Source organism: Manis pentadactyla, chromosome 12 (assembly GCF_030020395.1).
Source record: "Manis pentadactyla isolate mManPen7 chromosome 12, mManPen7.hap1, whole genome shotgun sequence".
In the NCBI taxonomy this organism is placed as follows: Eukaryota; Metazoa; Chordata; class Mammalia; order Pholidota; family Manidae; genus Manis; species Manis pentadactyla.
In genome coordinates this window covers 18,513,356-18,537,975 of record NC_080030.1, presented here as the reverse complement: position 1 = coordinate 18,537,975, position 24,620 = coordinate 18,513,356, and the positions used below count along the sequence as shown (strand labels likewise).

The window sequence follows — 24,620 nt, the reverse complement described above, 5'->3', positions numbered from 1 at the left end:
TTAGATACAGCCCCCCACGGATGCACGGGCCAGCCACGGGGAGGGTGGGGTGGGCTGCAGGACTTGTCCGAAGTTGGCAGGCCGGTTATAGGAGAAAAGAAGAAGCCAAAGGTGAGGGGTCTATGTGGGAAATACCAAGCTAGAAAGTGCTGGGGAGCTAACAGTGGGGGCATCCCAGTGTGCATGGGTGTCGTGACACACAAGCTGGGTCTGGTCATTCAGTCCTCCTACGCTTATGGGGGGAGACTCTTTTACTAAACAAGAAACACACTCCTCCCAGGAGACCCCACAGGGGCCAGTTTGGGAGCAGCACTGACCCAGGGTGGGGTCAACGGTCAAGTGACAGCGGGGAATTTACGGAACTACAGTAGGAGCGTTCATGACAATCTACTGAAATGTGAATCCGTTTTAACAGCTTTATCTGCACATATAGCAACAGTGGTGTAGACTCTCACCCCACACTTTATCCACACTTAGACATGTGATCAGCCTTAGTCTCCTCTGGTCTCTGACCATCTCTCCATCTTCCCTGATGTCTCAGGACCTGGGCGTTTTTGAGGAGTGCTGGTGGGGCACTTTTAGAATCTCCCCATTTGGTTTGTCTGGCATTGTTCTCATAAAGGAGGCCGAGCTAAATGAAGGGCCTCGGGAAGGAACGTCGCCAGGAGCAGAGCCTTCCCATCTGCCCATGACTGCTGCTGGCCTTATCGGTAAGGCGGCGCCTGCCGGTTTTCCTAGTAAGATAAAGTCACGTGACTCTCTAGCATCTTACTGTGCTGATGACGGTGACTGTAATGGGGTGTGTGGTGGGGACTTGGTGATGGGGGAAATCTAGTAACCACAGTGTTGCTCATGTGATTGTATATTAATGATACAAAAAAAAAACACTAAAAGGCTGGGGAACCATTGTTTTAAAGAGGCTGAGAAACTGATCTTTTTTCCAGTTTTTTTTTGTGGCAAAATACACATGACATAAAATTTACCATCTTAACCATTTTGTAAGTGTTCAGTACAGTGGCTTTAAGCACATTCACATTGGTGTGCGGCCATCCCCACCATCCTCATCTCCCCAAACTGAAACCATGTCCCCATGAAACACAAACCCTACCCCAACCCCTCCCCACCATCCACTTTCTGGATGTGACCCTCTAGGAACCTCCTGTGAGTGGAGTCAGACAGGAGCTGTCGTTTTGTGATGGTTTATTCCATGTAGCATCCATGTTGTAATGTGATTTTTATTTTACCTGATCCCACTGGCTGCTTTGAGAGCAGGGGTGGCAGGGGGTAGGCCAGGGCAGGGGCAGCGAGGTAGAGGCGACTGCACTGCCAGCGAGCAGAGACGGGAGCAGGTGTTGGGTGATACTAACAGGTGTGGAGAGACACGATCAGACTGGGAACGTATTTTGAAGGCTGTTCTGATGGCTTTTGAGAAAGTACCAGGTGTGGGAATACCAAAAAGAGAGGAATGAAGGAGTCCAAGATATGGGCCATGGCATTTGGGTGGATGGTTGTGAATTTGGGGGCAGGTCTGGCAGGGGAAGATGAGCCAGAATCCAGCTTTGGCCAAGTTAGGTGAGACATACCCCCAAGAGACAGGTGTGATGGGCAGACGACGCTGGAGAGTCTGAGGGTGAGTCTGAGGTCAGGGAACAGACTGGGATGGGGACAGAGGAAGCCATCAGCATAAGTGAGGGGCTGAGCCATCTGTGGGTGAGACCCTAGGTGGCAAGTATGGACAAAGAGGAGCAGGGCTGCGGAAAGCTGGGGTACACTCCACACGAGATACGGGGAGCAGAGGTCAGCCAAGGGGGAGAGTTGTGGACAGCAGGGGATCAGGTAGATCAGTGAGAGGCCAGGGACCCCACTCCCACAGCCAAGGTGACACGTGACACCAGGGCAGCCACTGGGCGGGCCCCCTGGGGCAGGAACCCCACTCAGTAGAAGTAGCTGCTGCCACTGGTGACATTTCACTCCCTGAGCATCCTGGCTTCAAAGTCTCTGCAGGGGTGGGGGAAGGAGAGGAGGGGCTGGAGAGGCCAGTGGGGGAGGGGGCCAAAGCAGGGCCCCTGGAGGGCTGAGCAGCCAGGAGTCAGCCGGAGGCCTCAGCTGAGGTACGTGGTCCTGATGGGGGCTAAGGAGCAGACACCCCCATCCCGCCATCCACAGGGGGCACAGGAGGAGATCTGGGGTCACTCCACCAGCCCTAGGGCTTGGTCTGGAGCTGAGCCCTCTGCCTGTGGCCCTGCTCACCCTCCCACAGATGTCCAGCAAGGTGGCCATTGGCAGTGACATCAGGCAGGCCCTCTGGGCCGTGGAGCAGCTGCGGATGGAGTCAGGCATCGACCGCGTGAAGGTGAGGGCCGGGGTGAGGCGGGCATGTCTGGGTGAGGGGGCAGGTGGCCAACCCGGGTCTGGCTGATGGCGCTGGCCTGCAGGTGTCCAAGGCGGCCTCTAACCTGCTGCAGTTCTGCACAGAGCAGGCCAAGAGCGACCCTTTCCTCGTGGGCATCCCGGCTGCCACCAACCCCTTCAAGGAAAAGAAGCCCTGTGCCATCCTATGACCCCATGGCCTCGACCACTCAGGAGGCCTCAATAAACAACTGAATGCTGCTGGTGCATGGCTTGGCTGGGCTGCGGTGGGGAAGCAAGGAGGGGCCACCAGGCCCAGCCCCCTCCTCCCCCACCCAGGATCCTGGCCGCAGCAGCACAGACCTCCCGGATCCTGGATAGAAGAGCACGCACTTCTGCATTAGCCAGTGCCCTGTCCCACTGCACAAACACAGCCAGGGCAGAGTCCCAGTCTACATGCCAACACACAGCACACATGTCACACACATACAGAGGTGTCATTGTACCAACGTGCCCAGGTCCTTAAGAGCCTCCCTCTTTCTTGCACACACCCACACCCAGCGGCATTCAGACATGCACAGGCAGGGTTACCGTCACCACACACCCAGCCAGACCGCCTCCCCAGGGACACGCAGACACACGATCCCAGAAACGCACTCAGCGAGCACACATGCCCAGACACACAACAGCAGCTGCCACTGAGGCTTTCACGCCCTCAGAGACATGCCCCAGCTCCAAGCAGGTGAGGCAGAGCTCGGGTGACAATGAGCCCAAAGTCCAGGCTGAAGCACCAGCACAGAATGTTTACTTCTCTTTCGCTCTTCAGGGACAGCTGGCATCCTAATCACAATAGAAACAGTGCCCAAGGGTGGGGAGCAGCCCTGGGTGGGCAGGTGGGTGGACACCAACCTCACCTCCCCTGGGCCTGGACTCCTTGTGCCCAGGGCCTGTGGGTGGGGCAGAGGCAGCACCAGTGTGGGGGAAGGTCCCCAGGAAGAGGGCCGGCAGATCCTCACCCACAACCATGTCCGCCTGCTCAGGCCTGCAGCCTCCAGACCTCCAGCGATAGGCCCCCAGAGGCAGCCACCACCAGGTTGCCCTCGGCACAGATCTGGGAGGGCAGGGATGTAGGAGTCAGGGGTGCTCTGGGGAGCCAGGCAGGGTGCGTGGGGGGCAGGGCCTTACCCCATTCAGCACGTTGTGGTGGCTTCGGGTGCAGATGGTCCTTGGTGGGTCTGTGGGCACATGCACCTAGTCAGGAGCAATGGGCAAAGGTCATGAGGTGTGCCCTGGCCATGGGGACAGGACAGGGAGGGGACCTGTTCTAGGGCCTCACCCGGATGGTCTTGTCGGTGGATGTGGTGTACAAGGCCCCCAGTGAGTGTTTGATCCCTGTGATCTGAGACCTGTGGCCCACGTCAAAGGACTGCAGGAGGGAGGGACAGGTGACACTCAGGCGGCTCTTCCTAGGCCAGCCCCTGCCACCACCACCTGGGGGTGGGTCAGCTGGTAGGGAGGAGGCCCAGGGAGGGTCGGGCAGGGGCGAGGGCCCTGGCAGACCCGGACAAGCTGGAAGCAGCCATCGCGGTTGGCAAAGACATGCACCAGGCCCTGGTTGTCGCCAGCCCAGAGCTGGGGCCTCTGGTAGGACATGCAGAGCAGGTAGGAGTCCAGCTGTGGGAGGGACGTGGGACGGGGTGGTTCAGGCTTGGCCAGGCCAGGCCACACTGCAGCCCCCAATCCTCCAGGCCCTTGGGGAGGGCCCACCTGCAGCCGCTGCAGGACGCTGTTGGCCCGGCGGTCAAACACTACGAGCGTGTGGTCCTCACTGCCCGAGATGATGTGCCGGTCGTCTGCCAGCAGCGCCAGCACCGCACTCGAGTGCAGCCGCCGGCTCTTCAGCAGGGCCGGGCCGACTTCATGGGCAATGGGCCAGGAAGGAGAGGGACATCAGAGCCCCTTGGAGGCCCCCAGCCCACCTGAGTATCCCAGGCCTTTGTCCTCCCTGGAAAAACCCTTGGTCTCCTCCCAAGCCCTCATCCTGCAGGTGATCCTGTCTCTTCCCTCCTGTTCCAGCCTCCCAGTACCCCCAGGTCTTGGCCCTCCCATCTCCTGTCCCATCTCCTCACTGCATCCCATCTGCTCTCAGCACCAACCAGAGGACCTGGGCACGTCCCAGCATAAAATGCCTCCTCCTGTAGGTCATGCCCCAACCCCATCCATACCGGCCCCTTTAGTTAAAACAAGAACAAATAAATAAACAGTAGAAAAGGTTTATGTGCTGGACAGTGTTTGTTCTAGGCATTTTATGTAAACTAACATTTACTCCACCCATGTCCTTACTGTCATCTCCTCCCCCTAACCCTATGAGGCTGGGGTTGTTACCCGATTTTACAAATGGGACAGTGGGGTTCCAGCTTCGCTGGGGTGACACAGCTAGGACGTGGGGGAGCAGGATTCTCAGGGGTCTGTTCTGCCTTCCATGGGATTCAAGCTCAGAGGCCCCTCCTCTGGGAGCTCTCCTGTCCAGCCCACCCCAGGTGGAGGCAGGGCTTCCTGTCCCCAGTACCGGCTCCCCACCAGTCACCCTTGATGCCCACAGCACAGGCCACTCTGGGTGGTTAGCATCTGGTTATGTGACTATCACCCTAGCCAGGCTGTGAGCCCAAGTGTCTCCCTCCCCAGCATGACCCTGGAGACCTCAGGCAGCCCTGATCTGCCCACCTAGGCCCCGAGGTCCCTGGCCCACCTCTGGGGTCGTAGACAGTCACCTTCTTGTCGTAGGTGCCAGTAACAAGGATGTCAGGCCGGTAGGACAGACACAGCACTGCTGCCTTGCCCCTGGGGACACATGGATCACAGGGCTGGGGCTATAGCCACACAGGACCCTGCCACACACCCCCTCCTGCCCAGGACCCCTCACACTTTATCTCGCCAAACTGCTGCCCATCAGCTGCCATGTCCCAGAGCTTCACCGTGCTGTCCCAAGAACCGGAGCACACTCGGTGGTCCAGCGCCGCCAGTGACCACACCCAGCCCTGCGGGACCAGATGCACATGATTGTCCCCATGTCACAGGTAACAAAATCAAGGGTCAGAGGAGGGAAATTACCCAAGAATCCAGAGCAAGTCAACAGAGCATAGAGTTTAGAGCTGAGCTCTGTGGGCCTGACTTCAGAACCCAGGACCTGCACAACCTCACCTACTAATATTCCTAAGTCAAGTCCTGTGAAGGCTGAGCCCCAGCCAGGGTCTGAGGCCATATGACAGTGGGATTAAGAATGGGGTCTGGGCGAAGCTAGTGCTCTCCTTGGGTTTCTTCACTGGGGCAATGGGCAGAAAAACAGTCCCTGTATCAGAGCTAGTGTGACTTATTCCTCATCAAACACTCTAAGGAGTGTACTGGGATGTGTCCCATTCCACAAATGAGGAAACCAGGACATAGAGAGGCTGGGTCCCTTGCCCAAGGTCACACAGCCAGGAAGTTGCCGAGTGAGATCTGAACCCAGTGGCAGGCTCTGAGACCAAGTTTGTGGCTACTGGCCTAGACCACCTCCTACTAAGACCACTGCCACAGTGCCTTACCCAGGCCTCCCACCTCCTACCCCTGCCTGGCCTTCTGCTTCCTTACCTTGTGGGTGCTGTTCTGAGTGCCCAGGGCTTTGACCAGGGCCTGGCTGGGCTCCACCCCGAGCTGCCGCAAGTCCCACAGGTTGACGTTGCGATCTCGAGAGCCCGACAGACACAGTGTCCCACCCTGAGATGGCAGAGAGGTGGTATTGTAGGGGTTACCCTGGCTCAGCCGTGCCTGGCCCCACAACGACCCCTGGCTCACCTGGAGCAGCAGCACTGAGTCAATAGAAGCAAAGTGCCCATCAGCCAAGCAGAAGTACTCAACCCGGCGCCCATCCTCTGCCCAGTGCGACAGGTGCTGCTCCAGCTCAATGCAGGCTGCCGGCCAATCAAAGTCCTCCTCTGTGGGGCACCATGAGCAGGGTCCCCAGTGGGTGGGAGCCCTGCCACTCACACCAGCTGTCCAAGCCCACCCCTGGCTTCCAGGACTCCAGGGAACCCAGCTGTACCAGACTTGTAGAGAACCCCAGCTGGATCCCTCATCCCACCCCAAGGAGGCCCAGGCTCAGACTTTGGGACCACCAGCCCATCCACCTTCCAAGCACTCCTCATCCTTGTTCCCAAAAATTGGGGCATTGGAGTCTCAGGACCACCCAGGTCTTGGGGATAGCATCCTGAGCACATTCAGGTCCTGCCTCACCCCTGGCTGAGGTCAGACCTCAGCCCCTCAACCCTCAGGTTGGGCATAGGAGCTAGGACTTCATAACTGACCCTTTCTGCCTTGGCCACCTGAACTGGACCCAGGGAAGTGTTTCTCAAGCTAGTACCTGTGTATCTGGAAGCGCTGCCAAGATGCAGGACCCAACCCCTAGGTACAGAGATTAAGTGGTATGACAGAGCTGAAGCATCTATGTTTATCAAGCTATTTGGGAGAATCCCATCAATTCAAGGTTACTAAGCTGTTTCATCCCCCAGAGACAGGGACAATGACCACCAGCCCCTGCTTAGGACCCCACACTAGATCCTCCACTTGAGGTTCTGTGATTTCAGATGTCAGGGATCCCAACCTTTAAACTGTAATTTGTGTTCAAAGGCTGCAGGCTGTGGACCTTGAGTTTCTGCCCCACCTCCACCTAGGTCAAGATTCTAGGGATGAGTGGTTTAGACATCACTAGTTCCTGATTCAGCATCTAGATCCAGGACCTGAGAATTCTTGGGCTTACTCTGAGTCCCAAGCAGATTCCAACAGCTGAAACTTCAAATCCCTGTTTTAACCCCTGGCCAGGGACCAGGGCCTTGGTACCACCAGATCGCAACCCTGCAGATCACTGGATCCTGAGTTCAGGTACCCAAGCCCCCAGATAGATTTCCACTGTCTCAGAACCCAAAGTCTCTGCCTCAGGTTCACCCAGAGGTTAGTGGCCTTGGCGCCACCACCTCAAACTGCACCTGAGCCAGGACAGCCACGAAGCCTGCTCCAGGGGCTGTGCTCACAGCACCTCAAGCACCTTGTCCCTCACCCCAAGCCTGATCTGGGCTGGAAACCCCAGCCCCCGGGCGCGCGCACCTTCCACCACAGGGTAGGGCGCGCGTACACGGCGTTGTGCGCGTAGCCGCCAGGTGACACGGTCACGCACGAGGTTGCGCAGCGTGTGGCACACGCGCGGCAAAACGTGGAGCACGAGGCGCGCGTCCAAGTAGGCGCAGATCTCGAGCAGCAGCTCCGGGGGAAGGCTCAGCAGGCCCGGGACTCCCACGGCCTGGCCCTTGAGTGCTGCCAGCGGCTCCAGGGTGCCAGGGGATCCGGCAGGCGCGGACAACAGAGGGGCGCGCGGGGGCGCCAGTCCCATTTTCGGCGGACTGAGCACGCGGGCCACGTAGGCCTTGGCCTGCGCGTCGGGGTCGGGCTCCGGCTCCGGGTCGGAATCATCGTCCCAGGAGCGGGGATCATCACACGGCCCTGGAGGCAGCTCCATGGCGACCGGGTGGGCGCGCCCAGCCAGGCTATATCAGCCTAGGGCCTTCGCGTCCTGTCTCCTAGGCAGCATTAGCGCGCTTCCGGTGCTCCCTGATGACGTTAAGCGGCGGCCGGAAACAAGCTGGCCACGCAGAAACAGGAAGGATCCTGGAATCCCGCTAGCTGGAAGGGTCTTTGGCAGCTGTGTTGGTCTAACTGGAAAATGCAGATTCCTGGTTCCTGCTTTTTAAACAAGCAACGCTGGTTGTGCTGATGCGGAGGGACAGCTGTTTGTGATTTTACACGCTTCTGTCGCAGGTGCCTCTCAAGCAGAACTGATGTTAGAAACTAAGTCCCTTTTCCTGTTCAGTCTGGGGCATACTAGTGATTCAATCTCCTCTCTCCTTCTGGAGACAGAAACATGGAGTGACACTGCAAAAGCTCCAGCTAAAGTTACTCTGAATTACCTAAAATCACACTTATTTCTGTCTTTTGAGCCAGGCAGCATTAGCTGACCCACACAAATTGAGCACTTGCTCCCCTCCCTCATCCCTTGAATATCCACTTGGTTCTTTGCTCAAATACCAGCTTTGCAGTAACCCTTCCTGGAATATCCTACTGTAAGATTGCGACCATTTTTCCCGTTATTCTTTCTCCCTTCCTCGCTGTTACTTTCTCTTTGGGACATACCACCATCTTCTATTCCCTCACTAAAATACACATTTGTTGAATGCTGGATGTGTCAGGATCTTCTTTTTTTCCCAGGTTGATGCAGGTGATCCCTGAGTCATACTGAGGTTGCCAACAAGAATTAGTATTCTAAGGCTTGAGCATCCTCAGCCTGAGCAATTTCTCATTTGCCCCATTAACTGTTGCTATCTATGTACCTCCCACAGGTCTGGTGCTGAGCTGAGCCATCTACAGAAATGTCTAACCTGCCCAGCAATTTGGTTGTCAAGTCAGCCAAAGATGAGCATTTTGCAGGCCTCACCCCTAGCCACTTAGTTTAGTCTAAGGCAGATGGGGATCTTGAACCTGGGCTGTAACACGTACAGCTTCCCGTTACTTAACTCAGGACGTTTAGTGAGCTCTAATTATGTCGCAGAAAATGCACTGAACATGTACGCTATCACATTTCATCTGCCTTTTTCCCATACTCATTTTACACAGAAGAAAACTGAGAGACTTGCAGTCTACACAAATGTTAACTTCCCCACCCGATTATTTCCTGACCCAAGTCCTGTGCATCCCTCATTTTTAAAGCTTCGCATAACCCCTCCACATCTCTACTGTCAAAGCCAAGGACATAGGCCAGATGGGAGTCCAACGGTTTCACAAGAAACTGATCTTTACTCAACAAAGTTCTACACAAGTGGAATCTTGCGCCATTTCGGCGCTAATCCCCAGCACAGCACGGTAACAAATGGACAGACCCTGGAGCCCGCAGGAGGAAGATGAAGAGGGACTAGGAACGGAAAGGACTGCAAATCAAAGACAGTCAGGGTCCGCAGTCCTGGGCAGGGGAGAAGGTTGAGAGGCTGAAACTTCGTTGTGCAAAAATCAACCAAAAATAAATAAAAAATTAAATAGTTTTCTCTAAAAACAAAAGAAAGAAAACTATAACCAGGCTCCCCTTCCCTAAAGGTGGTTGGAGCCCCCGTCCTGGGTGAAGGGGTTACCAATCCCATTAGACAGCCAACTCATCCACACACCCCAAGACCCAGCAGAGGATGCTCCAAATAACTGGAATTTCCAGAAAACTAAGTGATTTTTTTAAAAAAAGTTTTTTTTTCCTTTTCTTTTTTTACAAACGGCTTCCAGAGACCTGCTGGAGTTTCACTAAGGGTGGGGGAGGAAGCCAGCTGAGTTTATGGAATGTGCACCTTGGAACAGAGGCAAAGCCTGACCCTATCTGTAAAGACACAGGGCTGTGATGGGGGTGGGGTCCAGGACCCAGAGAGATGGATGAAGCAGTTCCCAGGATGCAGGAATCTAGTCAACCTCCCACCCCCCCACCAAGAAGTAACCCAAAAAGGGCCCCAAAAGAGGTACAAAGCAGGAGGGAAAAAGAAAATGTTAACAGGGCTGCAGGGCCCAGTTTGTTTCAAGGCCGACTGGTAAGTGTAATCCAGGTTCGAGCCTCTCCCACTGCGACCACACCCTCAACCAATCCTAGGTTCCCTAGAATCACAGCTACAGTTCGGTGAGGTCTCAGTGCTCACTGGGAGCTGGGATGAACAGGAAGCCCGAGGCCACAGAGTGGGGTGAAGGTTTACCACCTTTCCCTTCCTCCAAACCCCCACTTTCCTTCCTGCTGGCAAAGCATAAGCCTGCCCTGCAAATTAAACGCCCTGGCCCCAAGACCTTACAACTCAGGCCTGGACCTGAAGAGAGCTCTCAGAAGCACGGAGAAACAGTGCTCCTGAAACTGACTCGCTTATGTATGCAGAAATGCAGGGGTAGCTGTCAGCAGCTCTGGCTGCCCCCAGATGTCTTTGGTGGGGGGAAAGGTCCCAGGCCAGCATCTTCAAAAGTTGCTGGAGCGCAGGGGAGGGAGAAAGGGCAACCTCTGGCCAGCCCCAGCCGCTCCAGCAGTTCCCACTCTTCTGGATGGGACAGGCCAAGGAGGGGAACACATTGGCTGAGCTGCCAGGAAATGTGCAGAGCAGGTCCCAAGCGTGCGCGTGCTGAGAGCAGCTCCAAGGTGGCTGTCTTCTTCCCCCCACCCCAGGGTCCTGGTGGAGGCCCCAAACCCACCCAGCCCTCCCCAATCATCGCCAATTCCGGCGAAACAGCAGAAGCTTCTTAAACTCTAGATGCAGGTTACACGGAAGGCCTTACAGGTTAACTGAGGGGTTCACTAATTCTACTGTCTCCATGCAGTCGGGGAAATGGCGGGGCGGCTGGCCCAGCCTGGCTGGCTGCCATGCCCACACATGCGTGTGGCCATGTGTGAGTGTCTCTACAAGGACCCCCCCCTCCCTGCCTGCCTTCCCCTTGCTTCATCCTAAACCGGATTTGGTCGGTGTTGATTCTCCCTCCCAGAAGGCTGGCCCAAGTGGGCTGCCCAAGGTGACCCCAACTGAGCAAAGGGCCCTTGCTGCCAAGAAGTCCCAACCCCCTCCCATTTGTAGGATGAGCGTGGAGGCCCCACCCACTTGCCTGCCCACCAGCCGGCCACACAGGGTGGTCTGGTATCAGGGAGACGGGCAGGGAAGGCATCTGGATTTGGGTCCCACTCACTCCTCCCTAACCCCCCCTCGACCAGGGCACAGCGACTTCTGGACACAGTGTGCTCCCCAGCAACCCCTCCGACGATGACGCAGACAGAAACCTGTGAGAAGAGGAAGCGATCAGAGCCTGGGTACATCCAGCCACCGCCCCCCACGCCAGCAGTGCCAGCCGCCTGCGCACAGCTTCCTCACCTGGCAGTTGCCATGCTCGCCTAGACCCCGTAGAAGGCAGCCAGCCTCTCCTTGAGCAGAGGTGGGAACTGTTCTGAGAACTGCTGCCAGTTCTCCTCCCCAACTTGGTCTTTGAAGCCGTGGAGAATCTGTGTGGAGGGAGGAGGTGAGGGGTGCTGGGAGCCCAGCAGGAAGAACATGACCTCTCCCCTCAGAGGGTGGCCCAGCGCCACCATAAAGGCCGGTATCAGGGCCAAGACAGAGCTCACCTTATAAAACATGTCCCGAAGGTCATCCTTCGGGCTCACCCACGAGGCTACAGCATCGCAGAAGAAAATAAAGTCCTGAAACGTGACGGGTCCTGTGTGAAGGGCGGCCCATGCCCAGCCCCAGTGCCTTCCCTCAGAGCCCAGCTGCGCCGACCTGCACCACGCCCCCGGGGTTGACACCAATCATCATGCAGATGCCTCGGAAGGCCGAGTCCTTCTCCTCGTTGTCCCTGATGTTCCTGAGGGATGTGCACCTGCGGGAAAGGCAGCATCAACGGTCAGCCAGCAGGGCTGGGGCACCTTGGCCGTCTGGGCAGCAGGGCTGGGGTGGGGCATGTATGTTTGGGCAGCCAAGGAGGCAGGGCTGGGACATGCATCTACGGGCTGGCACAGAGGCGGGCAATGGGCTCCCCCCCACTGCCCAGCCCTCCACACGGAGGCTCCACGCAGGTGGGCACACACCAAGGCCGGATGAACTGCTGCAGCATCGGTGCCACCTCCTGTGGGCACACATAGCCCAGGCGGCCGATGGTGATGGCTGGAATGGCAGAGGGACTCATCAGGCGACCTGCAACCCCGAGCGGCCCCGGGACGGTACGTGGCGGGGCCTGTGGCATGAGGCACCTGCCCCGCCCCTCTGGCCCCAAGGGAATAGCTCCTGCTGGCTGCCTGGGCCACAGAGCTTGGCCCAGCAGGGTCTCCTCTGAGGCCAGCACCTATCTTGGGGCTCCCCCCAGAATCCCCTTCCAGACACCCTCCCTGATTCTTTCCCAAGGCCTCCAGGTCTAGAAACCCTACCTCTGGGAGGTGAGCAAGGGGTTGGCAGTGGCCCTGGCCTGGTGCCCACCTGTGTTTTCCAGAAGCGTCTTGGGGGTGTTGGGCCGGTTAATGATCTCCACCAGGTTGTTCAGGACCATCTGCACATAGGGCTGCATCTCTGCCCCTGGGGGACCAGCCAGTCAGAGCCCAGCATGGCCCGTGCCACCCTTGCTGACCTCAGACACCGTCCAAACACAACCAGTGAAGGAAAAAACCTCTGGCTGATCTCCAGCCCAGGACCCATGGCCCTCATCCTCCAAACACCAGAGGGTTCCTGGGGGTCATCACCGCCCCAGGCAGGGAGGTGGCAAAGGATCCAATCAGAATAGGCCTCCTGTCTTGCCTTTTTCCAAAAGCCAATCACAGATGGCTTTTCAGCTGCTTGGCCTCCCTGAAGAAAACCACTCAGAGATGTCCTCTTGCCCCTGGCCAACCGCAGCCTTCCTCAAGGGGCACCAGGGCCCCCCAAGGGGTATCTGCAAGTCAGAGCCAGGCTCCAGCCCCCCACTGCCCAGCAATAGGCCCGGGGTCAGCATGGGGCCTGCTCACCCATCTGCATGCAGATCTCGCCAATGGCCCAGGTGGCATTGTTGCAGACAGAGATGAACTCAGGGTTCAGGTTGGTGCCCAGGATGGGCATGAACTCAGCTGGTGGGGAAAAAGAGGGGTGCTGAGCAGGAGACCAGTCAGGGTGAGCTCCCAGACCTGGGTGGGCAGGCCCCATCAGACACTATGAATACATCCTAGTTCGGTTACTGTCTTCCCCAGTCCTTTCTCCATTCTTTGAGGCCAGGGCTGGGCTAAGGCTGTGGGATAAGGATATATCCCCCAGAGGGGTGTCATACCAATACAGGGCTTGACGTGGATGAAGCAGGCTTTGGTGAGGTCTCCCAGAAGGGCAAAGGAGCTCTGCCGGACCTCGGGCATTGAGTCCTGGGGGTCAGAGCAGGGTTAGGGTGGCCCCTGCTCCCCTCCCCCAAGCAATGTTCCAATTAATCCCTCAGTGCAGAGCAGTGAGGAGAGCAGCCCCCAGAGCCTGACGCTGCCACTTCCCAAGGCCAAGGCTACAGGCCATCCTGATATGCTGGGGAGGGGCCATTCTGATACCCAGAAATGGACAGAGCCTGTGCTTCCCTATTTCTTATTTCCCACTTTAATTTCTACATTCTTTGCTTTTTCAGTCATATTTTTACTCATATCTTACTTGAATCACTTTTTTAAATTACGAGCTTATTTTAAAAGATGGGTCCCTTTTTGTTTGATGTTCTTTGGGCATAACCAGAGGCCAGAGTGACCCATGAAGGTTGCTGGGTGTCATCACTGTCTGGTTAGAGGCCCACAGGCGGCTCACTCACCTGCATGCACTGGAAAAGCAGTGTCATGATGTTGCTTCGGGCCACCAGCTGCTCCACGTGGCCGCCCAGGCCCTCAGCCAGGCCGCTGAGCAGGTCTAGTGCCACGATCATGAAATCCTTGTCGGGGGCCTCATACTGCTCAGGGTGCTGGGTATACATCTGGACACAGATGGGGCAGTTGGGCAAGTAAGGGCAGCAGGCCTGGGCTGGGGCAGCAGCAGAATGGCAGGGGTGGTGGTGGTGTGCTCACCATTGCCTGGGCCAGCGTCTTCTGCACCAAGGTCACACAGCGCTGGTAGACGGGCTCACAGTAGGGCAGGAAGCCACTCTGCAGGGCGGTGGCCACGGAAGACAGGCACTGGAGGGGAGGAGGAGGAAGGGAGGAGAGGTAAGCCTCAGGCAGGGTGGGGAAGGGTGCTGGGAGAGGGCCTGGAGCCCACCGACCTCCAGCAGAGGGAAGAGGTCCTTGTCTTCGTCCTTGAGCTCATTCCACTTCTGGATCAGTGGAGGCATCAGCTTCTGGATGTATTCCTAGAGGGGGAACAGGAAGTTGGGGCTCCCTGGATAGGGGTGCTGGCCCAGGAACCAGCAGGGCTCCCCGTGACTCAGATGTACCCGCCGCCTGATTGATGAGGACTGAGCATCTCACTGTGGCTCATGGGGCTCCGCAGGGCCTCACCGTCCAGCCAGACCTCCAGGCCCTTCTCGTCTGCTCCCTTCTCACCAGTCCCCAGCCCCGCCCACCCCGCCCCTGCCCCCACGGAGCCCGGGTTGGCGCCTCCTGGATCCCCCGGCCCCTGAGCTCCCCCGGCACAGCACTTACCATGCTGTCTCATAACTGTCTCCCCTGCTAGACGGGGAGCAGGGCGAGGGCGGGGACCAGGTCTGTCTGTCTGCCTGTTGAGGTCACGGCCATGTCCCTGGCGTGCGACACAGGGTCGCCGCCAGGTCACTGGATGCCAAGGGGCACGGGGATCAGGAGGAGGGAGCCACTGTGGGGTCTCACCGGCTGGTTGAGGTGGTGGCCCACAGAGTCGGCCAGCGTGCCGATGGCATCATAGAGGATGAGCAAGTTCTTGTGCTGGTACTTGCCAAAGGCAAAGACGAGGGTATCCAGGATGTAGCTGAGGTAGGGCACCAGCTCCGTGCAGGCCTCCTCCTCCAAGGTGGCGAAGGCACTATGGGTGGGAGAGGGTTAGTGGACAGCTGCAGGCAGGGCTGGGCCCCAAGTGGGGCCAGGAGGGCATCCTCAGGATCAGCCAGTACGAATACTGAGGCATCAGCACCATGTCAGGGCTCACGAGTGTCATCACTTCCCAGAGGGCAGCCAATGGGATGGAGGTGGGGACTGTGGAGACAGGGGTCAGGGGTCACCTGCAGGCCGCCTCCTGCACTCTCTTGTTGCCATCTAGGATGCGCTTGAGCAGCTCTGTCATCAGAGGCTTCAGATGCATGTCAGGTGGCTGGCTGACAACCCAGTGGGCATAGCGGCTCAGCGTCCAGCAGGCGATGGAACGGACCAGGGCCTTCTTGTCTGACAGGCACTGGATGAGGTGCGGGATCAGCTCTGGCAGGTAAGGGACCATGCCCTGCATGCAGCCTGCAAGGATAGGGCGTGGGGCAAGACTGAGCCCAGCCAGGCTGGGACACAGCCACCTTTCTGGGGAACAAGCATCACCAGCACACCTGACAGACAGGACACGAAGCTCAGAGTTTCAGTAACTGGCTGAGAGCAGAAGTCACAAAGGCAGGGCCAGGAAGGCAGGTGGCATCAAAGCAAGCCTCCCTCTCCGGTGCTTGGCCCCATCATGGTTGTTTATTAATTCACAGGTGGCTGGGCTGCATGGCGACTTGGGCAGCAGTGACCCGACGGATGGAAGGCACTTTTTTTTTTAAACCTTTCTTTGATGTGACTTTTCAGTTTTCTATTTCTCATCCTTTTTTTAATCCTACCTTTTAGAGAACACAGGTAATAGCACACCACCTAAAAATCCATGGCCCAAGATCTATTTTTACTGGTGCAGGGTCAATTCCTCTAGATATTTTCCCATGAATATGTAGAACACCTAATGCAGTCTATATGCACATGTATTAACATGAGATACATTACACTTATTATGTAAGGGACCCTTTCCTTAGATCAATTTTAAAAGCTCTCCAGGGTGAGGGCTCCTACTGCTGTGTCTGAACTTTTTTTTTAATGACAGGCCTGGATGCCAAGGTGGTCACCAGGGATGTCTGTAACAGATTTGCAAAGCTCACTGGTAATTCAAGTTGTACAGGACAAAGGGAATCTAAAAAATCACACCAGTAATGGCACATCATGTTAAGTTTGAATAAATGCCAACCACCATGCCCCTCTGGTTCTGGCAGGACAGCCTCGCAGATGGCAGGTTTGAGGCCCAGCTACATCTTGGGTGACTAGAGAAGTAGTGTCCCTCTTTCTGCACCTCACTTTCCCCCTCTGTAAAACCCACCTCATCAGGCTGTGGTGAGCCCGTGGGACCAGACTGCCTGCCACAGGGGAGCCCTGTAAAAGTGCCTGCTATTGCGTGGCTGTAATTGTACTTACACCCTCACAGAATTGCCTATCTGAGAATTAAGGAGTGGGTTTGCACTCTGGAGTTTCAGGCTTCCATTCAGGCCCACAGGATTGCCACTCTGGAACAGTGTCAGGCCAGCACTGAGGTCAGAGGTCAGGTACCACCAGGCCGGCAGGGCACTCACCCTCAGCAATGGCTCCCAACACCAGGATGCCTGACTCCTTGACCACCCACTCAGGGTGGAAGAGGAGGCCCTTGAGCAATGGGAGTAGGTGGGGCAGCAGTTCCTCCCGGAAGACATTGGCCAGGACGTCCAATGCAGCCGCTGAGCACTTCCCTGGGGCAGGAGGGGAAATTGGGGGACTTGCTCAGGGAGGCCCACTGGCCAGGCCAACGCCCCTCCCTGCACCACCTGGAACCAGAGATCATGACTGGGACCTTCACAATCTGCACTGCGTATGCTTCTGATCACCTCCCGAGAGGGAGGCCACCCACTCCCCCACCCACCTGGTTCTGGGTGCCCTCCACTCCCCCACCCACATGCCAGGCCACCCACTCAGATTCCAGTCGGATAAAGCATCATCATCATCATCATTCTGTGAATTCTGGGGGCCCTCGAGCTGCTCAGCCTCATGGGGCAGTGTCACAGTGCGCGACTTGTGGAAACGTGGCTTGATGTCCTGCTCGCTGTCAGGGACCGCTTCATCCTCTTCCACATCCCCCTGTGGGGTGGGGCGGATTGCTAAGCACCACCTGGGCCCACAGCCCCAAGGTCCCAATCCTCGCCTGCTGGCCCATGCCCAGCAGTCCAACTCACTGACCTTGAGCAGGATGATGTCAATTTCTGAGTACTTCATCCCATTTACCAGGATGGGGATCAACCTGTTGGGAGAAAGGCTAATCACTGGGATGCAGGGACCCCCTTAATGGGGCTCCCAGCCTGGGCAAGAGTGAAGCACTAAGAATGCCGAGCGGGCAGAAGCATCAAGGAGCCCAGGGACAGGCTGTACTGAGCGCGCTGCTTCTCCTGTCGTGCACCCATCACCTCCCTTAGTGGGCACTGTCCTAACCTGTTCCCAGCCACTGTGATGGGGACAGTGGTGACACAACTGCTGGCTCCTGAGGTGGGCTCCTGACCCAAACCTGACCACTCAGTGAGTTCTAGACCCCTTAGTACACTGAAAAGCTTGGAAAGTAGCCAATCCCTAGCATGCCGTAAGGCAGGGAGGGATGTGTGGCCCTGCCACCAGGCCTGATCAGGGGAGCAAATGGGGAGGGAAGCCAGCTCCCTCAGCTGGAGCCTACACACCTCAGGACCAAAAACTTTGATTCAGTGACTCAGAAATAGGCATGGGATCCAAGCTGGTCAAGGAGGGTCATCCCTAGGGCTTTTGCTGGGGATACTGGTCAGGAAATTCTTTACTCTGAGGTTCCTCATCTGGAAGGCTACAGAAGGCCACAGCACTACCATGAAGGAAGAGCATGCCTGAGAACAAAGCCAGCACAGAGGAAGCAGATCCAAGCCTAGACAGATGCCTTTCCCGTCTTTTGCACACCTGGATCTGGCTATCCCTGAAGCCTTTGATTTTTCATTTTTTCCACCTATAACTTACCTTTAAGTCATTAAGGTTACGTTATCACTTGCAAAATAAAAGTGCACAGGGAAACCTAGATAGAGGATGTGGACTGGGGTTAGCACAGGAGGTGACCAGAGGGAAGGCAGAGGCGCTGTGAGGGTGGAGGCTGGGCCGGGCCAGGGGCTGGAGGGGGACTCACTGGACCAGGTGGGAGGCCAGGACTTCCTTGCAGATGGGCTGCTCGGCCAGCGTCAGCCAGAACTCGCAGGCCTCGAGGGCCACATTCTCATCATGGTCCTGGGTCCTCTGCAGCATGTACTGGGTGGGGCGGGAGGGAGGCTGAGACCCCACGCGGCGAGGGGAGCCCCCCCGACCCGCCTCCTGCCTTGCAGCATGCACTTGGGCCGGCCTTGGCCATGCACACCTGGATAATGCTGTGCATATGGGGGATGAGCCTGTCTATCCGCACTTCTAACAGCATCACCAGGGCACGGCACACGTTCTTGCGCACCTCGGGGTCATCATCCACAGCTAGAGCAAACAGGTGCTACAGACAAGATGTGGCCAGCTGAGGCATGGGGTTGGGGGCTGGGCGCTCGGCCCTTGCCCTGCTCACCCCCAGCCCAGTGGCCCACCTCGATGAAGGTGTCGATATTGTCCATCAGCGCCTGGGCCCGGTCCATGATGAACTGGTTCACGCAGGCAATGGCATGGGACCTGGCAGGGAGCAATGTAGGGGTCACTCCACCCCCGCCCACTGCAGGGCCCCTTGCAGACTCCTGGGAAGCCACACCCACCTGATCTTGGGGTTGCAGTGCTTGAAGAACTGTAGGAACTTGGGGATCATGATGTTTAGGGGCCTGTTGAGGGCATCGCTGTCCAGAAGCTCAGACGAGTCTTCACAGATCTTCTGTAGGGCTCCGAAGGCTCCCTGAGTGGAGAGGAGTAGTCAGCCAGGCGTGGGCCCCAGTTCAGCCCAGGTCCCATTTGCGCTCAGGGCGGGGGGCCGCAGCTCGTCGTCTACCTCACAAGTGTTGTAATCCTCCGAGTTGAGCAGGTTGCACAGCTGCGGCAGCAGCTCAGGCCACATCTGAAGCTCACCCTTGGAAGCGATGGTGGTGATGAGAATTCCTAGGGTAGCCGGGACAGGAGCCTGCCTCAGACCAGGCATGGGCCTGCCACACTCACCCTGCCACTCATTCCACCAGCGTGCATGCTTTCTGTCTACCATTCCCCTGCCCTTCTACCACCGCCTGCCCTGAAACCCTACTGGCTCCTCTTGAAATCCTCCAAGCCTTACTATGAGCCACCTCTGTTCCAAACCCTGGGATGCCACACAGAAATACAAAATCCCTGCCTATGGAGCTGTCTAGTGAGGGAGACTATGAGGAAAGATAAAATCAGCAGAAGACTTAGGAGGCTAGATGCTAAGAGCAAAGTGGAATTAATGCAGAAAGGATGGCTAGCCAGGGCTGAGGGTGAGGGTAGCCATTTTAAATTGGGTGACCAGAGCAGGCCTCCCCAGGTTGATACCTCAATATCTGTGCAAAGACCTGAACGAGGTGAGGGAGAAGCCAGAACTGTGAGAAAAGAGCAGCCCAGTCAGCAGGAGCAGCAGGTGCAAAGGCCCAGGGGTAGGAGCAAGTCTGGTGTGCTCAAGGGCCAATGGGGCTGAGTGGAGAAAACAAGGGGGAGAGTGAGAGGAGGTGAGGGCTGGGGCAGGTCGCAAAGGGCCATGTGGCCTTGGGGAGGCCTTGTACTGCTTATTAGAAACCCAAGCTCGACCTGCAGAAGGCATGTGAAGTGAAGGGCAATGGAGCGCTCGGGCAGCCGAGCTGAATATGGGTGATGTCAGTGCAGAGATGGTATTTAGAGCCAGGAGGTGGCAGTGTGTGAGGGCACACATTGGGAGCTGCCACTGCCATCACTCCAGGTGACCCTGGCTCACCCGTCTACTGGGAAAGGTGTCCCTGCCTCGGGTAGACTGCTCAGACACCAAATGCAGTCTGAGTCTTGTCCCTGTCTATGTGACCTTGGCCATACTGTCTAACTTCTCTGTGCCTTACACTAGGGAAAAAGAACACCGGCCTCCTACGGCTACAGGGAAGCTTCAGTGACTTAACTGAAGTATTTAGAGCAGAACGTGGCACCTAGAATGAGCTCAGTAAATCCAGATCCTACTGCTGGCCTCAGAGAGGATGTTGTCAGGGCTGAGGGTCACTTTTAACAGAGGTGGCAGGCCCCAAATCAGCACTTCTGGCAGGCCCAGTATCTGGCTCAAATTGAGTACTATTTTTTTGTCTTTATGGCATTTGTTTTTAAGGTCATTTTCTCTTTAAGGTGATTCAATGCCTTTCATTTAAAAGTTACATACAACTTTCTTTTAAAAACAACTTTTAAGGTTGACACAGATTTAAAGAAAAAAGGTGCAAGTCATTATATGGCAATTACAACTCAATGAAGCTGGTGTGGGGGAAATAGTATGAAATAGTAGGGTTGGTGGTTATCAGTGGTGAAAAGACTTCAGGTAAAAGTGCTTTAAAATGGTTGGTCATCCTTCTGCAACTTCCTTGGTAGCCTTCTCGGAGGTAAGAAGGCTCTAATACAAACCTAACTCATATTTCATCTAAATCACTTTTGGAGAGAATTAGCTGATGACAGTGAGCTCCACCAGGGAGCCCTCATATTTTAACTTGCGACACCCTCAGGACCTAACACAAAATCCTGGTCACTGAGTGGCTGCCTCAGAAGTCAGAATGGCTGTTTGGGGAGGGAGTGGTCTGGAGTCTGGACCTGCATTGGCCGCTTCTGAGCTCTGCCACTTACCAGGTCAGCCCCTGAAAAATCTCTGCCCCCGTTTCCTCATCTCTAAAATGGCAACAATAATAGGACTACCATCCACAGTGCTGGAATGTTCAGTGACTCGATATCCTTAACATGCTGAGAAACTTCTAGGCCAAGAAAGAATCGTCAAAGGCTGGCTCCCATTGCTCCCCTCACCTATAGTGGCTCGAATGAGTGAGGAGTTATCACCGATGTTGTTGAGACACTCCTGTTTAATGAAGTCAGCCACAGGCGGTGGAAAGCTCTGGTAATGTGCCTTCACATTGTTCTTGAGGATGAGGCCACTGAGAGAGCGAGTTGGCTCATCTGGGGGAAGAGGGCTGAGGCTAAGAAGACCACAGGGGGGAGAGCGGGGTCCAGCCTGCATGGAGGGGCACCCAGGGTGTACCTTCCGACTTGAGTCTGGTCAGGACGAAGATTAGGTAGTTGTTGAAGTCAGGAAACTGGTTTAGTTGTTTGAGTTTCTGCCAAGTTGTTAAGGGACTTAGGAGACAAAGGCCTTCCCCAGGTGGGACCCGCTTAACATCATGTAGCTCAAAGTACCTCTGACACATGGACGCCATGCCCAGAACAACACAGCACTTCAGGGACACCAAATTCATCCAGGGGGCTGGGGAGCATGCCTGAGCTTCCCACTCACTCCCAAAGACCTGACTAGAGCAGGAGAGGGTTGGTGGAGCTGGCTCTGTCTGAAGCTGGCAGCTGCTACTCAGCTCCCATCACTACCCTCCCAATGTTGCCTGCTTTTTCGGAAAGAAAGGGAATCCACATTTTCAAGTGAAACTTGCTAATGGTTTACATACTCTAAATGTTTAACTTATAGTATTTTAAGCAACAAATTGAAAAAGAAATTTTTAACCAGGAACCTTAACAACAGCTGAGGGCCAGCTAAAGGTGCCCCACATTACCTCAGGGCCACATTTCCTCTGGAAATGGGACCCCAAAATTCTAATCTTTAATTCGCTGCATGGGTTAGCTCCTTGTCACAACAGAATGAGTCTGGGGATTAGGGAGTTAGCCCCTTCCTCTCTGGCTTTTAGGGGCTACAGATGCCTGCCGGCTTCCCCCAGGCCCAGAAGGAAGGAAGGATACATCCTGCACGATGCGTTGCGTGGCTGTGTTAGGCGACTGTGAGTCTTTGAGAAGCTGCAGGACCTGCTGCAGGCCCTGTTCATCTGGCTGCCAGTCCATGGTGCAAGGCGAGCTGCAGGGTAGGGGACGGGGGTCATCACTGGGTCCCCAGGGCTTGGTGTGAGGCAGCAGGCTGAGCCCCCGGGGAGATGGCGGCGGCAGTGGAACGACATGGGCGCCCTCAGCAGACGGGCGGAGGCCACAGATCCACACCAGCCCACGTGCGGGGTCTCCTCCAGCTGCACCAACCACAGCGAAGCTGTAGCGGGCTTGGGAGAGCGGCCGGGGGATGCGGAAGCAGGCCACTGAAGGCTGTGGTGGGGCCCAGTGGACCCTCTTCGGGCCCACCGCAGAGCTTTCTTCCCAAGGCGGCCAGTGCCACCGCCCCTGGCTACCGGCCCTAAGGCTTCCGCCTCCCTCGCAGCCACTAGGCGGGGGCTCAGACATCTCTCCATCCAGGGGCTCTGCCCCAGACCGCGATACAGTGCCCCAGTCCCCGTGGTCTGCCCGGTGCTGGTATGGCCCCCGAAGATCTCCCCTGCTCCCGAAATCCAGCCCTCAAGCGCCTCCAGATCCCAGCCGCCTCCTCTGTCCTGGTCCGGTCCCTGAGCCTCCCCAGGTGCACTGTCCCAAGGCGCTCCTATCGTCCTGACCCCTGCCACCCCCTCCAAACTCAGAAAGATGCTAGGCATCCCCCTTTCTGACCTACCCAGGCACCGTCCAGATTCCCCTTAATCAGGCCCGAAGCAATTGCCAAACAGGTCCGCGCTGCCTCTCAGAATAAGAGCCAGTCAAGCCCCCCACCCTGCGACAGAAGCCCCTTGAACGGGTCCCTGTAGCTTTCCCCAATCAGGTTTAGCCAAACCCTCCCCCCGCCCACTCCGACACCCGTCCCAGTCAGCAGTAACTCCTGTTAACGGATCTCCGCTGCTCTCCTTAATAAAGTTCGGTCAATCCCCCCACCACCTCGAACCGGAAGCCCCCTTCGTCCGATCCCAGAAGCTTTCTCCAATTAGGCCTGGCTGAACACCCCCCAGAGCATTGCACCCAACGGATCCCAGCGACGCCTCGCAGTCAGACCCAGCAAAGCCCTCCAGGCCGAAGTCTGACGCCCCTATCAAGGCCCAACAAGCCCCCCCAACTTTTCAGTGAGGCCTCCCCCAATCAGACCCAAACAAGCTACGCCGAAACAGACCCCACACACCCGATCCTCGCGACGCCCCCCAATCAGGCCCTAAGCAGTCCCAAAAAGCCTCCCCCAATCACATACCCTCCAGCCCGACCCCCAGCCGCCCCACTGGCCGATTCTCGAGGTACCGGGACCTGGCTCGGGTCCGAGGCCCCAACCCCTACGCCCGGCTCCGCTTCCCCCTACCCCGCCCCGGCCCGTTCTCGCTGCCTCGCGAATCGGGCCCAACCAGGTTCTCGGCCTTTCCCGGTCAGGCGCGGCCCCGACGCCCGGGCCGCGCACGGCACAGATCCGGAGCTTGGCGGGGGTCGACGCAAGCTGGGACCGAGCCGCTCGGTCCCCGGGTAAGGCCCACTTACCGGCCCTGGGCGGCAACAGCGGCGCCTTGCGCTGCGGCTTCTCCTGAGACTCGCGCGGAAGGAGGGAACCAAAGAGAGGGAATGCAAAAAAAAAAAAACAAAAAACGGCCCTGAATGAGCCGCGGCGGCTCCCGTACGCCGTTCAAACTGTCCCAACGGATCCAATCGGAAGGGCCAGCCGTCACACGAGGTATGGCACCAAGGAGACCCAGGCCCCGCCAAGGCTGGATCACGTGGCCGAGGAGTTGGCGGCTCCCTTGCCTCTCTGGCCGGTCGGTCCTCCTACTGTCTCGTTTTCTCGGCGTACCTCACGCGGGCCTGACGGTCGCTCTTAGCCAGGAGCTGAGTTTAGTGACGCGTGGGGACTTTCGGGGTGTGCTTGACCCGGGAACCCCTCAGCCAAAGCAAACGAGCCTTTGTCAACTCCTCTAAGAATTGAACCGTACCTTCTTCCTCCTATCCAGAGGGTACTCGGGAGAAGTACAGTATGTGCACGCAAAGAAAAAGCGGGGTCTGGGGAGGGGAGGTAGTGAGCCTGGGGTGGACTTTACCCCAGACAAAGGAAGGAAAGCCAGACAAGGAGGGTGTCAGAAACGGGCTGTGTTCCTACGGAAGTCTCTGCCACATTTTGCGTTATCTTCCAGCACTGTATGACACTTTTTACAAGAATATGAAAAGCTTACAAGGACATAAAATTATAAATGAAATGAATTAATACAATAAGCTGGAACAAAAAACCTAATCTCTTTCCCTACCTGAGCTGAATAAAGTGGAAAAGCCCAGGAAATGTAGGCAAGGTCAGGGTCATAAAGGTATCCTCGTGATCCTTGCACCATCTGAGGACAAAGCAGGGCACTTCGTTCTTTTAAGAGCGAAGAAGCAACGTTGTAAGAAGCTGGACTGGAGCGTCTTGGTTTCCCTCCTCCCGGTCCTGCCGATAACAGGACCTCCAGCCGTTCAGAGCCTTAGTTTCCCCACTTGTCAAATGGGTATAAGAATAGTTTGGCTGAGCTAGAGATAATCCACGTTAAGCATTACCAGGCCTGACGTAAATTCTTTAAAAAGTTGGCTTTTATGTCGGGAGGCTCAAGGCCCTCCTTTCACTGTATTCAGCCACTCCCTAAACCAATATTTACTGAATTTAGTAAATCAACTAGGGTTCTAATCCCAAAGGACGATCCAATCCTGCCCTGAGGGACTTTCTGGCCTTTGAAGAGGCACAAGGTCAGTTTCTGCCCTAACCTGGAGGGGG

The 24,620-nt window shown here is 56.6% G+C and overlaps 3 protein-coding genes and 2 non-coding genes across 15 annotated transcripts; 1 reads left to right on the top strand and 4 right to left on the bottom strand.

Annotated features, from left to right (window-relative positions):
* Nucleotides 1-1,185: 1,185 nt before the first annotated feature.
* Nucleotides 1,186-8,271, bottom strand: FBXW9 (F-box and WD repeat domain containing 9). Of its 6 annotated transcripts, none has more exons than XM_036879141.2 (11): nt 7,489-8,246; nt 6,184-6,323; nt 5,980-6,105; nt 5,275-5,387; nt 5,099-5,190; nt 4,117-4,265; nt 3,910-4,023; nt 3,686-3,775; nt 3,535-3,600; nt 3,366-3,460; nt 1,186-1,654 (listed from the first exon to the last, which is right to left on the bottom strand). In XM_036879141.2, exons 1-10 carry the CDS (start codon nt 7,895-7,897, stop codon nt 3,386-3,388), a joined length of 1,374 nt encoding a protein of 457 aa, XP_036735036.1. In that variant the 5' UTR covers nt 7,898-8,246; the 3' UTR covers nt 1,186-1,654; nt 3,366-3,385. The 6 variants fall into 6 exon arrangements, with proteins under 6 accessions (XP_036735036.1, XP_036735042.1, XP_036735026.1 ...); XM_036879147.2 differs by lacking the exon at nt 1,186-1,654 and adding an exon at nt 2,343-2,467; XM_036879131.2 differs by lacking the exon at nt 1,186-1,654 and adding an exon at nt 2,379-2,527.
* On the top strand, nt 2,261-2,562 carry GNG14 (G protein subunit gamma 14). The gene is given in 3 exon segments (XM_036879611.2): nt 2,261-2,399; nt 2,402-2,443; nt 2,446-2,562. Coding segments are annotated over 3 exon segments (297 nt in total). The 3' UTR covers nt 2,562.
* Nucleotides 8,272-11,025: 2,754 nt separating the features above from the next.
* On the bottom strand, nt 11,026-23,599 carry TNPO2 (transportin 2). Of its 6 annotated transcripts, none has more exons than XM_036878882.2 (25): nt 23,369-23,599; nt 21,782-21,893; nt 21,078-21,153; nt 20,846-20,995; nt 18,870-18,976; nt 18,643-18,776; nt 18,481-18,562; nt 18,270-18,392; nt 18,045-18,163; nt 17,090-17,150; nt 16,825-16,990; nt 16,453-16,605; nt 15,100-15,325; nt 14,732-14,903; nt 14,170-14,256; nt 13,976-14,083; nt 13,726-13,884; nt 13,216-13,303; nt 12,920-13,018; nt 12,399-12,494; nt 12,014-12,119; nt 11,706-11,805; nt 11,552-11,626; nt 11,304-11,431; nt 11,026-11,212 (listed from the first exon to the last, which is right to left on the bottom strand). In XM_036878882.2, the coding sequence occupies exons 2-24, from the start codon at nt 21,878-21,880 to the stop codon at nt 11,324-11,326; spliced, it is 2,694 nt and encodes an 897-aa protein (XP_036734777.1). In that variant the 5' UTR covers nt 21,881-21,893; nt 23,369-23,599; the 3' UTR covers nt 11,026-11,212; nt 11,304-11,323. The 6 variants fall into 6 exon arrangements, 5 of the variants coding, with proteins under 5 accessions (XP_036734777.1, XP_036734793.1, XP_036734784.1 ...); XM_036878898.2 differs by having other exon boundaries at nt 12,014-12,089; nt 23,369-23,598; XM_036878889.2 differs by lacking the exon at nt 23,369-23,599 and adding an exon at nt 23,091-23,111.
* Nucleotides 13,087-13,161, bottom strand: LOC130680139 (small nucleolar RNA ZL2). The gene has a single exon (XR_008993175.1). It is a non-coding gene; the product is annotated as a small nucleolar RNA ZL2 (small nucleolar RNA).
* LOC118909661 (small nucleolar RNA SNORD41) lies at nt 14,976-15,044 on the bottom strand. The gene has a single exon (XR_005023730.1). It is a non-coding gene; the product is annotated as a small nucleolar RNA SNORD41 (small nucleolar RNA).
* Nucleotides 23,600-24,620: the final 1,021 nt, after the last annotated feature.

Coding starts and splice junctions, on each gene's coding strand:
- TNPO2 (XM_036878882.2), bottom strand. CDS start 21,880: ATGGACTGGCAGCCAGATGAACAGGGCCTGCAGCAGGTCCTGCAGCTT. Junction 18,777..18,869: donor AGGATTACAACACTTGTGAG/GTAGACGACGAG, acceptor CTCTCCACTCAG/GGAGCCTTCGGAGCCCTACA. Junction 13,304..13,725: donor TGCTTTTCCAGTGCATGCAG/GTGAGTGAGCCG, acceptor TCTGACCCCCAG/GACTCAATGCCCGAGGTCCG.
- FBXW9 (XM_036879114.2), bottom strand. CDS start 7,897: ATGGAGCTGCCTCCAGGGCCGTGTGATGATCCCCGCTCCTGGGACGAT. Junction 4,266..5,098: donor GACTGTCTACGACCCCAGAG/GTGGGCCAGGGA, acceptor TTGCCCATGAAG/TCGGCCCGGCCCTGCTGAAG. Junction 3,776..3,909: donor GCTGCTTCCAGCTTGTCCGG/GTCTGCCAGGGC, acceptor TCCCTCCTGCAG/TCCTTTGACGTGGGCCACAG.